The sequence below is a fragment of the Thermobia domestica genome, chromosome 2 (assembly GCF_964235325.1).
Source record: "Thermobia domestica chromosome 2, izTheDome1.hap1.1, whole genome shotgun sequence".
NCBI classification, from domain to species: Eukaryota; Metazoa; Arthropoda; class Insecta; order Zygentoma; family Lepismatidae; genus Thermobia; species Thermobia domestica.
Genome location: NC_137455.1, coordinates 211,924,902 through 211,943,033, shown reverse-complemented (window position 1 = coordinate 211,943,033; position 18,132 = coordinate 211,924,902). Strand labels below are relative to the sequence as shown.

Below are 18,132 nucleotides of genomic sequence, written 5' to 3'. Positions count from 1 at the left end.
CACTTTAAGCTGCAACTCCTTTTCTGCTCTCTTTCCTTTTTGATTAAAATATTTATCTTTGGTTGAGATAGAAAGAAAAGAAAGAAAAGGAGATGGAAAGAAATCAGAAAGATTACTTTTTTCCAAAAATCTAAAAGATTTCATTCAATTCTTTCTGGCCGTACTTTTATTTCTTTTTAGCTACGTGAAATCAGTGGAAGTGACAATACTAATGAGCTCACGAATGTAGGTTAACACTACGGTGAAAAATTTCGGCAGTTGGAAACGCTATCTTTGAGCAGACAGTTTTAGTCACGTACAAATGGAGCGGCAATGTTCTAGCAGCTATTACGCTTATCGTGTCTTCCCCCTTCAAGTTTAGAAAACAAAATCTAGCTATTAAAAGCTAACTAAATACTTTATAAGGAAAAGAGAAGTTATGAAAATTATTTTTGTATCGTCGGTAAATATTTAACATTTGTAAAGATAAACTACAGTAGTGAAATCTGTTCTCTTTAAGGGGGTAAGTACGCAGAAGTAAAAGCCCATAAGCAGCCACAGTACAGACCAAACGCTGGACGAGCAATAGTTTTATTGTTCATATTTGCAATACATGTAGGAGACTGTTCCTAAAAGTCGTTCTAGGGCAATCTTTGAAAATAGGTAAATATACTAGATATATATTTTAAGAATGTACACATATGCACACATATTTTAAGAATGTAAGATGTTATCGTTGGTGAAAAGTGAAATAGATGTATATTAGTACTAATAATGCCACAATTTTTTTCTATTATTGTAAAATTTATATATTCTTAAACCCAATGTATTCTTCAACTTCCAGGAAGCTGTTTTGAGTATAGGAATTCATGGAGTCTACATTTCGTAAATGTTTAAAAATTAATAAAACACAAAAGATATAATCTAAATTCGAACTTTGAATAGCTCTAATGGAATGAAGTAAGGTGACTGGTGTCATTTCGAATTATTTTATGTGATTTCTTAATTTGAGACTGTTGTATAAGATTATAATCACAAGTTGCCATATTAAGTAGCGGTGACGAAATATCAAAGATGGATATAGCTTTACTTATTTCTCATTTTCAAACTGTTGCACAAATGTAGAAACTAAGTTTGCTGTCTTTATTTATATTTTCCATGCATTTTGGGTGTTAACGAGATGAGTACCTGCTAAATTAACGTCATATTATGACCTGAAGCATTTAGAAAAGATATCCTCCGAACGATTACTCTTTAAAATGAAGTAACTTAACACTTACTTATATCTTGTTACACATAATAACACATTCACGTCGAGCTTCTTTCATTTGAACCTTCACTACAAACGTTTTATTTACATTTTAATAACATATTGTGAATTACATCCACCATAATACATTTAACGGTGTGGAATATCTATACCATATTTACTCTATCCGAATGTTTTACATGAAAAAATTATTTGCTTTTATTTTCTTTAAAAAAACTGAAATTTTACTGGTTTAATTTTAATGAATTATTCTTTAAATCTATTTAAATGTCTTACTTTGTAAAAACCAAATTTTGTGGTAGATGTGATATGGTTCCTAGTGCATGGGTTTCAATGTTAAGAGTATAGCAATTAATCATGATATATTAAATTTCCTAGTTAACTGTGTGTTTTTTACATATAGTACACAAATAAAAAAAACTATAAGTTCCAGAAGAAAACCTATAAACTATGGATATTACTAAAAACAGAATGCATACTTTCTAGAGTTATAACAATGAGTTTCGTAGATGGTCTTGAAAATTTATTTACGCATGTTAAATTACATATGTAAATTTTGTAAGATCGATCTCAACTGTTGGCTAATAAATGTTCCAACGTCAGACATTATTTTAGTCAAGCAGATATTAAAGTTTAAGAATTAATCATAATTTTGGGCTATAGTTCTGTAATAGTACTTACTGTCATCTTACTAAAGTTAAATTAAAGAGCTTAATGACCATATACTGCAGAATCAGTTTCGCCTTATTAGTTGCATGATTCTTGTAGTGTCAAGTTTTAAGTTTCAAACAAATTTGTTTTTTTCGATTTTCTCAGATATTACTCATGAGGTTTTACGTTTACTCGTATCATTTTTTCAGAACACTGAAGTATATCGATTTGCATCTTTCATCCTTGGACTTCTTTTTGTTTTTTGTTAAATGCTTGTAACATTTTAAAATGTATCAAGTTTATTCAGCTTATTGTAGAAGTAGTGTTAAATTTATATATAATGCAAATTCATTTTGAAGAAAAACAAGTGACATAACAAGGGAAAAGAAAGGAATCAACGGACTATGGCCATCTTGGAACTAATATTCAGTGTGAAAAGCAATTGACAAAGCTACCTCTTTCTGATAAACTACGGCTTTTATCACTATAAACTAATCATTTTTTGGTACCACTTTGTTTAAGTTTAAGCCGCTAAAGAGATTTTTTGTAATGGACGAAGCTTATTTTAACATGAGTTGTGTTAATGTTTATACCCATGAGAATTATTTCGAGCTATTAGATAATTATCAAATTTTGAACATCTTAAACGAGGTTTCCGACACTATTATCTAATACAGTGAAAAATTTAATTTCTTTGATATGTTACATCATTTATTCCTGTATTATTTTCTGACAATCCCTGTGCAATAAGTCATAATTTTAGAACAATTAATGTAAGTATCTTTTGAAAGAGCAGGTTATATATCTTTCAGAACTACCTTTAAATAAAAAAATAATTTAAATGAATTGTTTCATATGATTTTCTTTCAAGAAAGGAAACCAAAAATCTTCCATCTGTAAGGCAAAAATTGTATTTAAAGTCGGCTGCAAACAATTAATTAGATTTCAAGAAGAAATCAGTAAAACCATGGCATTAACATTCCAGTTAATTTCAAGGAAAACAAAAATAATTTTACATATAAATCAATGGGTAAAGAGTAAGTAAAAGATATACCTTTAACGACAAGTATAATACCCAAGGCTATAACCAATCTATCAAGATTTCATACACTACTTTTTAATGGTATTAATCTGATTACGTTTCAGATGATAACAAGGAAGCATATAACCTTTCAGACATACACTCGAGAAAGATTATTAATCCTTCAATTTCTTCGCAGGTGGATAAGAGAGAAAGAAAATTTTCTCCTAATATGTTTACTCTAACGTTTACTCTAATATGTTTCACCAGGTTTTCTCAATAAAAGTAAGTTCTAATCTTACCTATATATGAATCAACAGAAAAATTTACGAAAGTGGATCAAGAAAATGTGTTTGTTTTCCACCAAAACCTGGTGGCAGAAATTCTCTCGAAAAATGTGTTTCGGTCTAAATATATATATTTTAGAAGAGATATTCAAGATTTGTTATTATTACTAAGCTGCTACAAAATAAACAATGTGGTGTTACATTTCACAGAATGGTATAGTGACTGTTAGTTGCATGCTATCTGTTCAGCATGTCACAACCCTTCATATTTATTTAATAACTAGAAACGAAGAGAAAGTAACCATAAAAAGAATAAATATGAACCCTAACACCAATGGATAGGCCGGATGTTGGCTTGAACTCAGCCTATTTTTTTGGATATTTAAACCATGCAACAAACAACAACGTTTTTAATGCAGATCTAGGTATTAGTTTGCATCTTACTTGTAATCTGTATCTGTATAATATAAAAAAAGGTGTTCCTGAAATATATATACTCTGTTTTTTAGATGTTTTTACACATGCATTTCATCAAAGATGCGATCAAGTTAAATCGCTTTAGTGCACAAGAAACGGAGAGATTATTATCATTTCGTTTAAATGTTAACACAAAATCATTGTAAACTAAATTTCCGGAAAGTTGCTGCTACGTATATTTTCCGTCTCAAAACTTAGAGAAATCGACTTCTCGAATGGAATCTGCATTTGCGTCTGTCGAAATATATAGGATACAAATTTTATGATTATTCACATACCGTATGAAACGAAAATTGGTTATAACACTGGCATACGTTGTTTCCTATCTATCCCTCGGAGTGACAATTCTTGAAGCTCCATTTTCAAACAATTTATAATATATAGATAGCATTTATACAAAACTGTAAGTTTCTTAAACGGGGAAACGCTTAGCTCATTTCCCATTCCCTTAGATATTGAATTTCAGAAAAAATCTGTGCAAACTGTAGTGTAGAGTCTGATAAGAAGCTTTCAATAAAATTTCAGTTTCCTATTCGTAACGCTTCCACAGATTAGGGAAACGGTGAAGATATGTCCAATTGCCCTCTGATTCTTACTATTTTAATTCCGTGAACATAATCTTATTCTCAGCCTGGAAATCACTGACTACGCTTGCAATAACCTTCAAGTTCATGAGTCCAACAGTTTCAGAAATTTCTTGAACATCGAAGAAAGTTCCTATCGTAGTGGTTGAATTTCCAAAAATTCAGTCTTATTCTTCTCCAAAGTTCAATGATAATTTTTATACAAAATTTAAAGTAACTCCGTCCAACAGTTTCAGACACCTTACGAACTGTGAAAAATATTTCCAATCTCTCTAGGATCCCTTCCACAACTTTCTGTCTTTTTTCACCCTAGGTCTCAAGGAGAATACTTGTACAATATGTCAAGTTTCTATGGCCAACTGTTTTTGATATATTTTAAATGTCAATAAGAAAGTATCAAAATCCCCTTTACTATAATAGTTATGCATTTCGTAAAACACGTCCTATTCTCAGCCTAGGATTCACGAAAGAACATAAAATTTTAAAAATTCAACATTTTGTACCCAGCAATGTCGAAATGTGGTGAAAGTCGAAATATAATTCAAGACTCCCATATTGTTCGCATACGTAACACTTTGTCTTATCCTCGGTCTAGGATTTAAAGAGAAAATTTGTACATAAATTCTATTTCCCGTTTTATAAGTGAGAACGGCTTCAATATGAGTCAGTACAATATATATATATATATATATATATATATATATATATATATACAATGTCTTTCTTCATATACATTACGTAAACATGTAGGTAAGTCGGCAGACTGGTGGGAAAACATCTCAAATTTACTTTCTTCCGTGAATAAGACTTACCCACTTACCCACATGTTTTCGTGCTAAATTAAATCTTCTTCTATTGAATTTACTTACTTACGTAGTTACTTGGTACCCTACCATGAAACACGGAATATTTCAATACTCTACGGACTGTTTCTGCGATAACGTTCTTGCCTAACTAGGAGTTTAGGAATGCCGTAATACTCAGTGTACTTAACCTGGGATTGTTCTTAATTTTGAGAAGAATAGCACGTTCGTCACAATCTGACCATTTCCTGGACTGTCCAATTTGTGGTATGGATTCTATTCTACTTTCTTTTTTATACATCCTTACAATGTCTCTAACGGTACTCTTGGGGATGCATAATATTTAATCTATTTTAGCCCTTTTCCATGAAGACAGCTAACCAATTGCTACTGCTCGAGACTTGTATTTTTACCTTTGTTACCCATATTCGCCACAATCCAAGTAACCTGTTTGATTCACAACGTTCAGTGCTGCGTATGCACCTCTGTCATGACCTCTTTTTTGCTGTCATCTGAAGTACATGTCTTGTCACCATACCATGCCATCTACATAGTACAGAAACGAGTAAACACCGTTGATGCTATCGAAACCGAATATTAATGGGAGGTATTTTTGGACCATTATCTGTTTCACCTCCTGTTACCAAGCAATGAATAGCGTTTTGTGTCACATTTTTTTTTTCTTCCAGAATTCAACATGTATCCTCGTATCTTTTGCCTTACAAATTATGCTTACTTGACCGTTTATTATCCAAATCCAATTTGCTTTTGGCAATTCCTAATAAAAGCCGAATATTAATATGAGCGACTGTATTTGATTAACGTGACTTCCCTTGCTTGACACGATTTGGTTATCTATAAGATTTTCAGATGAACAAAATGTAATTGATGTTTTGCAATAAAAGCTCATCTTTCTCGATCTGACAGTGGCCAATTCGATGGTACAACCCACCTACAGTATTGCTGATGACGTAAGCTTCAATAAGTGCATCTTCACCAATAACGCTGTAACTATGATCATCCAAAGTGCTTGGCATTGTTTGGTAGATGCAGGCTTTCAGATAATTAAAAAATAATAAAATGGCATTAATCAGGAGAACCAGCGGGCTACTCAGTCTAGCCAATCCATCGTTGCGGAAATTTTGTGTTAAGAAATTTTGGCACATTTACATCGTATGTGGTCCTGCACCATCTTGCTGGAAATTTATATGGGCGAAAGCGTCTTCTACAGTCAGCCTGATTGCTGAAACTATGTGATTTCAACCATATCCTCATACATTTCAGAAGTCTAATTTTCATTGATAAAATGGGGCTAAGTATTGTAATGTTCAGCACTGCCGACCAGATGTTTGGTTTAGGTTGTTTTTCAAATGATCAACAGGGACTGCTTAGACAAAAATCTGCAATTATATATGTTAACGTGACCACTTAGGTATAACGTGACTTTATCAGAGAACAAAATGATGGTAAGTGATGTACAATTATCATCGATTGGTTTCATCATATCTTCATAAAATTCTACACAGCGATCAAAGTCAACTGTATTCAGCTGGTGTATTAGATAAAGTTTGTATGAATTAAAACATGCTTATAATTAAAATTCTCCGAAGACTACAGAAATACCTACATACACTACCGCTGTTGTATGGATTGAACTTCATTTTCTGCAATATTCTCGCCACAGGCATATGACTAATATCATGTTCAGCAGCTTTACGTGTACTGAGGTGAGGGTTTTCAAGAAACAACTATGCAATATCAAGCTGTTTGTCTTAGGTTGTTGGCGATTTTCGTCGACAGGGAATTTCACAATCCGTTATAGTTCCTGTATCTTCTGTTTCTTATTGTGCGCTCCACAGTAGATCTCGAAATGTGATTGTGTGGATTGCTTTTCGTTAAATATTACCCTTATTCCAGCATGTGATCAATGATGATTGACTCATCCTCATAAGATCAGAATAAATATAACATCTCTTTCGGAAGTGTGGACCATCATTACTTCTTTAGTAAACAACTTATTTAGGTAAAGAGAGTGTTAGAATTTTAGTTTGAGAGCTCTAATTAAAACCAGTTGAAACAAATGAAGTTTAATGTTCAGAAAGTTTTGTAATAGTAATTAATACCATCAACATCTAATCGCTTTCAATTTGCTAGATCCTTATTTGCTATAAACCATAAATATTTACAGAATATGCAATAGGAGTAACACATATCTATGTGTTCTTCTGATAACCTGTTATTTATTCCACTAATTTTATAAGAGCACATGTGTTACTCCTATCCTCTTTTTGTAAGGATTAAGTAGTTCGATGTAATAAGGGTGTAAGCGAATTTCCGCCCTTTTTGCATCAAACGCATTTGTGGCTTTTGCCATGCTTGCTTACCCTCCTGGTAACATTTCAATTCAATATCAGAATAAAATACTGCATATTACATTGTTTTATGTAAAGAAAAGAACTACTTAAATTTTCAAAATTGTTTTTCTCCAACTGCACGTCTCAGACTTATGCCCTTATTGCATCAAACTTCTCAATTAATAGGTCCACCGATCAACTTTAAACGTACTCTTTAACTTTCACTTCACAGGTGAATTTACATGTACTTTCAAATCAAATCATCACCACACACATCTACAAACCACAACAACAAAATGATAATTTTCACTTAAACTTTAATAGATCTACTGATCAACCTTCCACACTTACTTTCACCTACACCTCTCAGGTGACATTACATGGTCTATATTCAATCAAATCATTAGTATACACATCTTCATAACCAGGCCAAGCAGGTAAATAGCTTAATTCTGTTTTGACGCTGAGCATCATTATTTATCTGAAACGTTCATGTTCCAACAGGGAGCTGGCGTTAATCAACTTTCACAAATCTCACGATTTTGAAAAATATTATTACAAACTTGTTCGTACCTTTATTAGGTAGTATCGATTTAATAAGCAGTATCCACTAAAAATATTAAAGTAGTCCCTCCTACCCCGTTAGGGTATAACAAAATGGTTCGTAATATTTAGTAAAATTGACCGAATCTGAATTACCTTGTTAAATCTTTTATTATCATTTTGAAGCTTCGTAAAATATTAACTTACATATAACATAACAGCGAAACCATGACATTACATAACATTATATCTTGTTTGTTTCTTTCTATGACAATCTTCAGTTTGTCGTTCTTAGTTACGTATCAACATTCCATTATATCTATTAAATATATATATGTTAATCTTATATTATTTTCTCCTTTTTCTTCCTCTATAAAATAAACTGGATTGTACGTACTTATAAACCAACTATTGCTCGAAGAGAATACAAGTATACAATAAAGAATACAAGTATACGATAAAGAATACAACATACCGTTGTATATGGCGCTCAACGGACTTTTCTTTTATTAGTTTACCAATTAAATGAAAAAAACTCAGGACCGTTAACTTTTACACATTTTAGACGACCCTTGTATATATACAAATTATATTTTGTATCATAATTATTATTCATTATATTTATTTTATATCAACAATAATAATATATTTATTTTCAATTTCATAACTAATTATATTCTTACATTTTATATCGTCGATAAAGCACGTCAGAAGTCCAGTTTGTAAAATATTTTAGGTTTGTTTTTAAAAAATAAAGATCTTAATTAACAAATCAAAGTTGCTCGAGCAAAAATCAGAAAATAAAGTTGACACACATATACTTTATAAATTATTCCAGTTATACTTTGGTTTGATACCTAAAATATTATGCTAAGCTATTTGTTCTTTCAAATTACAATTGTCTATTGCATTTGTTAAAGCTTAAATATTATGTAACAAACATTCACAAGTTATCATTTTAATCAGCAAGGAATAATCATAGCATAAATATATAAAACAAATTCAGAAAGAAGACGAAATACTGATAATATCGAAAACAAGATATAACATCAAGACATACATTAACATGAATTAAAATATAACATTATGCGTTATATATCTCCACAAATCTTAGTTTCCTCCTTTTGAAACTGAATGCCATCTGTTATATATCATTTACATTAACTTTATAGAATCCAAATAAGGTATGAATAACAAATAAGATCATAACGATATTTAAAGCAAAAAGAAAATCAATCGATTATATTCTTTCGGACGCCACAACATTAGGTTACGTTATATTACCATAGGATTGAGTTAGGTTACATTGCGTAGCGCAATCTTGTGTACGTTCTTGTCTGCCATATGATCTTATCATATTGTGATTTCTACTACCTTAATTCCTACCATCTACGCATCGATTCTGAATAACTATATTATTTCTGTTGCGATTAGATTGTGTTGTATTACCGGTAAAATTATGTTCGGTTTGTTGGTTGGTAGGATTCAGCCCATTTGCTCCACTGTTAAAGCGAGGATTGCTATTCCACCTAGAATTTGAAATATCTTCAGACTGTATATTTACATTAAGAATGGAAGCCTGATTGACATGATTACGAGTATACTTACTCTGTTCTCTGTCCGGTCCTCTATTATTGTTTTGCATTAAAGCCTGGCTTTCAAAATTCTGCACAATCATAAGTAGATGATTGAAAGTAATGCATTGCACTGACATCAATATTTTCTGTAATCTGAATGGCAGTAATATACGAATGGATGCGATAATTCGAGACTCTGGATGGAATGGGTTAATAGATTTCCATTCATTATAAGTGGATACTACAAAATCAGTAATATTCTTATGTCCCTTTGGGTTAAAGTGTCTCGATCGGATTAACGCATCTCTGTTGGCTAGCATGAAGTCGTTCTCATAGTTAGCAAATAACATATTCTTAAAATCAGAGTATTTATGCAAATTATGGCGGATAGCTTTAAACCATGTTAAGCATGGTGGCACTAATACATGCGGTAAGATTCTTAGAAATTGCGTTTTCTCAATCCCCATCAAAGCACATTCATCCTCAAATTTTTCCAAAAATACACTCGCAATAATATCTTCGGACATTCCACTAAATTTTGTAAGAAAACGAATCTCACTGACCCGCAAAGGCTTACCTTTACTCGTAGCTTTCCGATTTTGACATCCCATACGTACCACCTTTTGATGTCGTGAAGTACGAACCATCTTTTCTTCACCGTCAGAGCTGGCTTCACTATATCCTGACGAGTTGTATTTTCCTCTGCCGTCCTTACCGTGTGTGGTAACTGTTCTCCATTAGAAGAAGTAATACTTTTCTTGGATTGAATATTATGTTCCATGAGAGTTGGGATGCATTTTTCCTTCAGTGTATTAACTTCCTCCTGTAACTCTCTGATTTGAATAGAATGCTCGTTAACGACTGTTTCCATAACTTCTACTTAGTTTTGCACTACCGTGAACTTAGGTGATATTTGTTCTACCTTCCTTTCATTCAAATCCATTTTCGCACTAAATTGCTGAACCGTCAATTTGTTTACCATTCTCATAGATTCTAGTTTACCGTCAATTTGTTCAGATAAATGCTTAAAATCTTTATTTTGTATTTGCATTTGTTCCCACCGTTCCTCAATTCGCTGTTGCATCTGGACCAATCGTTTGTTCATGTGATTATTTTGTTCATCCCCTCGTTGTTGCATTTGGTCCAATCGATGGTTCATGTGATTACTTTGTTCATCACCTCGTTGTTGCATTTGGCCCAATCGTTGATTCATGTGTTGTTGCATTTGTTTCATCTGTTGAAGTATTACTTCCAAGGTAACGTTCGGTTGAGTTGTTTGTTGTGGTATTCTATTAATGACATTCTCAGAAGTATTCGTCCCATTTTCCGTATCTGTGATAAAGTCATTTCTCGGGACACTCATTTTTACGCTCCTGTATATTTTTGTTCCACTACGAAGCAAAGTGAAATTTACGTCTCGGTCAATGGTGATAAAGATTTACTATTCTTCTAGTCTAAATCACAGTTTCCCGGGTTTCGGCACCATTTAATATAACAAAATGGTTCGTAATAATTAGTAAAACTGACCGAATCTGAATTACATTGTTCAATCTTTTATTATCCTTTTGAAGCTTCGTAAAACATTAACTCAAATATAACATAATAGCGAAACCATGACATTACATAACATTACATGTTGTTTGTTTGTTTCTATGACAACCTTCAGTTTGTCGTTCTTAGTTACGTATCAACATTCCATTATATCTATTAAATGTATATATATATATATATATATATATATATATATATATATATATATATATATATATATATATATATATATATATATATTAATCTTATATTATTTTCTTCTTTTTCTTCCTCTATAAAATAAACTGGATTGTACATATTTATTAACCAACTATTGCTCGAAGAGAATACAAGTATACGATAAAGAATACAACATACCATTGTAAGCGAGAGGGAGGGCAAGTTACTTTTATGTTAGTAGAATAGATCTTTTGCAAATATTGGACATGTGTTTCATGAGTTTTGAATCGCAAGTATATTTTTCGAGATATTCTACTTTCCCAGCATTTTTGTTACACCCTATATATATATATATATATATATATATATATATGTGTGTGTGTGTGTGTGTGTGTGTGTGTGTAGCAAGAGGTAGAGAGAAGAGATATTTTACATTAATACAAGTAGAAATAGTACTTTTAGAACAGAAACAGTGTACATAATAAACTTTTATCTCTATAATGTGTACAAATCCTTTGAGATACTTCTTTGTGGGTACACCGTTGTTCTTTTCAGGTGTTGATGGCAGAAAGCCCATCCTTTTGTTTCATTCTCACTTCTTAAATATTTATCCCTTCCTTGAGTACTTAACTTAATTTCCTCAAGGGGAAATTTACAAGATATCCCTCCAAACAATGTAGTGTTCCTTCAGGAACTCTATTCTTCCCCTGTTCAGGGTTAAATATTTTCAATTACAACATTTTAAAGAAGCTGTTTGTTTTATACGTCAAAGTTGTCGAACGAAGAGTTTCAAATTACATTGCAAAGTTCATGTGCTTGTTAACAACGCTCAAGGGAGTTTGAAGAAGAGGGAAATCTTGTATAAAATCATCTTTAGTTAAAGTAAGGACAAAGCAGAAGGGAGAGAGCCAGCACAGAGAAAACAAATAGCAGACAGTTGTTGATATCCAAGTGAAATGAAAAGTAAATAGAGGGGATTCAGTAACAGAGAACCAATGGACTGCGAAATAAAGAGAGAAAAGAAAACTCTGTTCTTCATGTCACAGAACTCAGACTAAACAAGTATTCAATGCATAATCACGTATAAGAAGGCTCATCACACTAAAAATAGAATGCAACTCTATTTATTTAAGAAAGTGCGAGGTTATCATTGAAACTATGTACTCTGAATTTCGTTTCTTTTAATAATGCAATTTGTACAATAAAGTACTCGTGATACTAATAAGGAAAACTCCTACTTCTAACAAAGTAAAAAAGAATTAAAACGTGCAAATCAATTTGACATCCGGTAAATTATCAGGTAATTATTATATTTTAAATTGTCTTTTTATAGTTATTTCTTCTTATAAAGAAGGTGTATGGTTACTTTGGTTCAGAGTTGGCAATAGTGCTCCGAAAATATCAAGGAATATTCATGAGTATCTACCTATTTCATTTTACATTATGAAACGGAAACATTACAAGTTTCTTATATATTTAATTAAATAAACAAGAAAATTTTGTCAGGATTAAAAAGAAACAATTCTTATTAGACTTACAGCTTACAGGAAATTCCCGAAACGTTGCTAAGAATGGATTTTGAAATATGAGTATCATTACAAATTTTTAAAACCGGGGTTTTTATATTGATTCACTACCCTGCTTCCAAGACATTTTTCCGTAAGGTCAAATTATAATCTCAAACATTTGGATATCAACAAACAATGTATGACAAATAACAGTAACAAATTCTATAAATAATATACCGGTATACAAAATACCAGGTTAGGTAACTATGGATTTTATTTCGAAACATCCATGATGTTGAAGCTAATACTTCAATATAAACTTACCTACAACTTTGAGCTCTATGAAAATACTCGTTGGCGGATGTGACGAAACTTGGCATTCATAAAGTCCTGCGTCTCTTTGTTGCACAAATTTTATTTGAAGAGACCAATCCTAAAATAAAAGGCAAACAAAGCACTCTTAGTTTCTTTCCAATATTTATTACAATTATTAAACTATCAGGCTGATCACTAATATAGACGAAAACTCTGTATGAAAATACTTCTCTGCGAAACTATAATGTATGAAACTGTAAAGGGGACTTTATATTATTCCTCTTAACGATTTCAAAGTTATGTTGGTAAACAATAATATAAAAAAATAACATTTTGAAATTCTTTTCTATAACATTTGCGTAAATCTTTAAATAAAATCCTTTAAAATTTAAAATTTTAATATTGGTCATAACAACTCTGATGTTGCTAATTTAAAAACGTAAACCACGCTACCCACAGTACCTTTATTGATCCAATCATTCCGTAATCACTGTTCCGTAAAGTAGTTTGTAATTATATACAGTCACGTATTTACGCACGGGCCAGAATAGCAAGTTACCAAGAGTGCAATTTAAAAATTGAGATTGAAGTGTTATGTGGAAAAAAGAGAGTCCTCATGACGGATAAATTTATCTGTTTTCAAAACTAATTAACTGTAATTAGAAACATTGGCAATACTGTGTTGCATTTTCAATAAACTAGTATGTAATACTTTTAGTTGTTTTGCTTTATTTTGTATTCTAGAGACGCACAATATTTCTTGTCTAGTGTCAGATCTTTGTGCTGTGTTTTCTTACACGTATCTGAATATGAAGAATATGATGCAACGCAATGTTTTCGAGAGACCAGGGCATAAAATTTACAATACGTATTAACAAATTCTTTTATTGACTTATTTTATCAATTCGAACTCCATAGAAGTACTGAACTGATGTTAGCGCAAACTAATTTCTTATAGTAGCAATTTATGTGTGTTACACTTGTACGTTGCACTTCTTATGAATTTACTGTACAACGAATAGTTTTAAGAATAAATAATGTTATGCAGATTTACATTATATTTATGTTGTAGGAATGAGACCATAATTTATTTATGCAAACAAGGGTTCACACACATACAAAGTAGCAATATTAGATTATTTTTTTTTAATTCTCTCCTTTTTGAACAAAGTGGATAAGGTAACCTAACACACGTTCCACCTAATGTTTAAAATGCGTGCTTTTAAAAAAAATCTAAATATAACTTACATCGTGTTACCACAAAAAGAACGGAGATTTGAAATAAATTTTCAACCTTCTGTAACTTTTTCCGGAACTATTTTTTCCACGAAACGTTCAGACCATTTGTCCACACTTGGCTTCACGCTTTCTGAAGTTTATAAATTATTTATCACTAAATGTTTCTGTGAAAACGGATTTTTCAGTCAGAGGGAACGAGCAAAACCATGAAAAATAAAATCCCATTCTCGGTGTTCAGAAAAAGGATTTTGAGGTTAAACCGTATAAATTGAAAATGATGAAGCAGTTTGCAGAAACAGCTTTACATTTTATATATATTTTAGTTTCACAATCAAAGAAAACCGTCCATTTAATAAAAGTTAAATGATATTAATTTTTATTGTTAGGAAAAAAAGGTTATAGGGGAGAAGTGCCGATTATCACACCCCTTCCTAATTCCGTACCCCGTTGGATTTCGGCCGGGGAGTGCTGCACTCTGGTGTTAACACGTGTACTATAATCGGCTGAGGTATCTACTCCAGTAGACGGAGTTTCGCCGCGCTGTGAGCAGGTAGAAGAAAAGCACGAGTTGTTGTAATTTTGGTGAAGGCCAAAATATTTTGCAAGATTGTCGTCAACGATATATTCTGCAGTCAAAGGTATGATATAATCATATAATTAGTGCATAAATGGTATGTGTAACTACCTAGTTATAGTGTAAAGTGTATATTGCGAAGTAGATACCAAATGTGTTGGTGGAAGTAGGCACCATGTTAGCATGCCCACTTGTGCCGAATATCGCACCCTGCATATGTTCCAAATACCGCACGGGTGCGATATTACGAATAGCACTTTTCACCTTGGAATTATGCCACATAAGGCTGTACAGGGCATGTTCCGTGTGGGTTGTGCCGAATAGGATATAGATAAGCTAGTTTCCATTAGGTTAGGGCGAAAACCAACTCTTGGGTACAATTTGGAAAGTGAATTAGTGAAGTATTGTGTAGACATGGAATCTGTGTTTTTCGGTTTAACGGCCAAGGATATCAAACTTTTAGCTTTTCAACTCGCTGAAATCAATGCCGCGTCCATTTTCGAAGAACGATTAGTCAGCTGGTGCTAAATGGTTTCCTGGCTTTATGACTCGCAATCCGAAGCTCACTCTACGAAAACATCAACCGACAAGTCTTGCTAGACTTAAGGGGTTCACTAAAGAAAAGGTTAATGCATTTTTTTTAATATATATATACGAACAACTGGTTGACATTGTGCATCATGACCCAACAAAAATTTACAACGTTGACGAAACAGGCCTTATCATCGTCCAGCACAAAACAACAAAGGTGATTGCTCTTAAAAGGAAAAGGCAAATTGGTTCAGTTTCGTTTGCAGAACATGGTTCCCAAGTCACAGTGGTATCATGCATGAGTGCGTCAGGGCATTTTGTACAACACCTTATTGTATATCCTAGAAAGAATATGAAGCAGGAACTTCTGGCTGGTGCCCCTTATGTCACCATCGCTCATTGCCACAGCTCAGGCTGGATACAAATTGATAGAAGCAGTTCTTAACGAACGTCAGACCCTCCAAAGATAATCCAGTTATTCTTATTCTGGATGGCCATTACTCACATACGCGCAATGTTAGGTTGCTTCAATTGGCACGCGAGAATGGTGTTCACATTTGTTCTTTGCCACCACACACGACACATAAATTGCAACCTCTCGACAGAGCTTTTTTGCAACCACTGAAGACATATTATGCGCAAACAATAGAGACATGACTCAAAAATAAACACAAAGCAGTTACCCACTACAAAGTTGCACCATTGTTTGGAGAAGCTTACAAAAAGGCTGCCACAATTCAAGTAGCTGCCAATGGATATCGAGTGACTTGTCTGTATCCCTGCGATCGCAATATATTTCCTGAACATGAATACATTGCTGAAGCAAACGAAGAAGTCAGCAAGGAAGCAGCAAACGGAGGAACTGTGGCTTCCACACACGTGAGAACACTTAGGCCTACATCACCAACAGAAGATACCAAGACATCTACAGCATTAGGCCTGCATGAGTCACCTGCTGCTCATTCTTCAAAGACTTTTGAAGGCAGTTCTTTAGGAAACACCGAAACGTTCAACCAGTCTTCGCATTCTTCAAATGGATGCACCTCCAGTGCATCGTCGCTCGTCTTACCATCGGGTGTAAGTCCAGTGCCTCATCATGTGCATAATCCTGGTATGTCTAGAGGAAGACGAGGTGGTTCTGCTACTCTTCTAACAAGCTCACCATACAAAAATAAACTCACTGAAGATCTGCAACGCATATCTCAAAAAGGAACAGTCAAACAAAAGGAAAAGAAAGCAGCAAAGCGAATTGGAAAGGACACACGTTCGTACAGAGAATAAACAAACGTTAAAGAAGGGGAAGAAAACAACACGGGAGAGAAGACCTGGCATAACCAGTGATGAAGATTTGGATATGTCTTTTCATTTAGTGTCATCTGATGAAAACAGTGAAAATGAAGACTGAGAATGTCCTTATTGTAACGGAACATTTTCACGTGACAAAGGAGGCGAAAAATGGATCCGTTGTATTCAGTGTAGCTCTTGGTGGCATGAGCTATGCACGAGTACTGACGACTACAAGCAGTTTGTGTGTAATTTGTGTTTGGAATATTATAATAATCACTTTCACATTGAATTTTACATGAACACTGAACTGCATTGGCGGCATTGCTTTTTTATTTCGCCTCTTCTTTAACTACATCTTTTCTAATGTTTTTTCAGAGCATTCATTCCATATTTCATTGAATGTTTCTAGGTTTGTTTGTAGGTCTATGCAATTTCGATGTTTTGTTTGTAATTTGTAGCACACATGTAAACTATTCTGCAATGTCCATGTTCCATTTCTAGATAATTTGTACAAGAATGTGTTGTATGCTTTAGAATGTAGACCAAACATGTGTTTTTTCTATTGTAGCATGTAAGAGGCCTTAATAGTTGTAGCATATTAACATGTAAGAGGCCTCTGTTTAATTACATGCCTCATTATAACTTCTTGTTCTTGTTTTCGGCAACAAAGTCTTGCACATTATGCCCTTACAAAATGTGTTCTTAATACCGCACCGGGGTACGATATTATGCACACTTGTTTTCAACTCGGAAAATCGTAGAGTTTTGTTTAAAACGTTATGTACAAGTATGTAATGTATGAAATCCATTCTAGGCATCACACGAGTTGGCAAACACTCCATCCTTTGCCTTGTCCTTGTTCTGTTTTCATTTTCAATTATTTCTGCTTCGCTACGTACGAAAAATAAAATAGGTGCGATATTCGGCACCTTTCCCCTATGTTTATATATAACGTTAAAAATCAATCTAGTTTTAAAAGGAGGCCTATGTTCCTAAGAAAAAAATGTTGAAAACAATGTTATTTATTAGTTTACTTATGTAACATTGTTATAATTTCAATTTAAAAGTAGCGTCCTTCATTGATTTATTTATATCTACCTTTATTGTTTTCAAGCAGTGAAACTCTATTTGTAAATTTATTCAGAAATTCTAGCAATGTCCTCACATTTTTACAGTGTTTTGAAAGTCAAAAGATCGACTTCCTTAAATGAAGTAAGCTTAGAAAACATCTTTTAAGTCTCCTGAAATAAACCATGGTTTTCATTGTACTATCAGATAAATAATTCTACAATGGTCTATTTAAGCCCTGATTTACGTCCGTGGATTTACTTGATAAAAGCAAGTGGGTGCATAATACTTGGCAATGGAAATCTTAAGTGTGTTTGCACACTGGCGCAAATCCTGGAGGATTGAGGGGAAGCT

The 18,132-nt window shown here is 33.0% G+C and overlaps 1 protein-coding gene across 1 annotated transcript in view; it reads right to left on the bottom strand.

The window, feature by feature from the left end:
* Nucleotides 1-18,132, bottom strand: part of LOC145678375 (limbic system-associated membrane protein-like) — a 558,076-nt gene that overhangs the window by 88,193 nt on the left and 451,751 nt on the right. Inside the window, exon 4 of the mRNA XM_081748449.1 lies at nt 13,089-13,197. Within this exon, the coding sequence (XP_081604575.1) occupies nt 13,089-13,197 (109 nt within the window). The remainder of the gene's footprint in view (nt 1-13,088; nt 13,198-18,132) is intronic.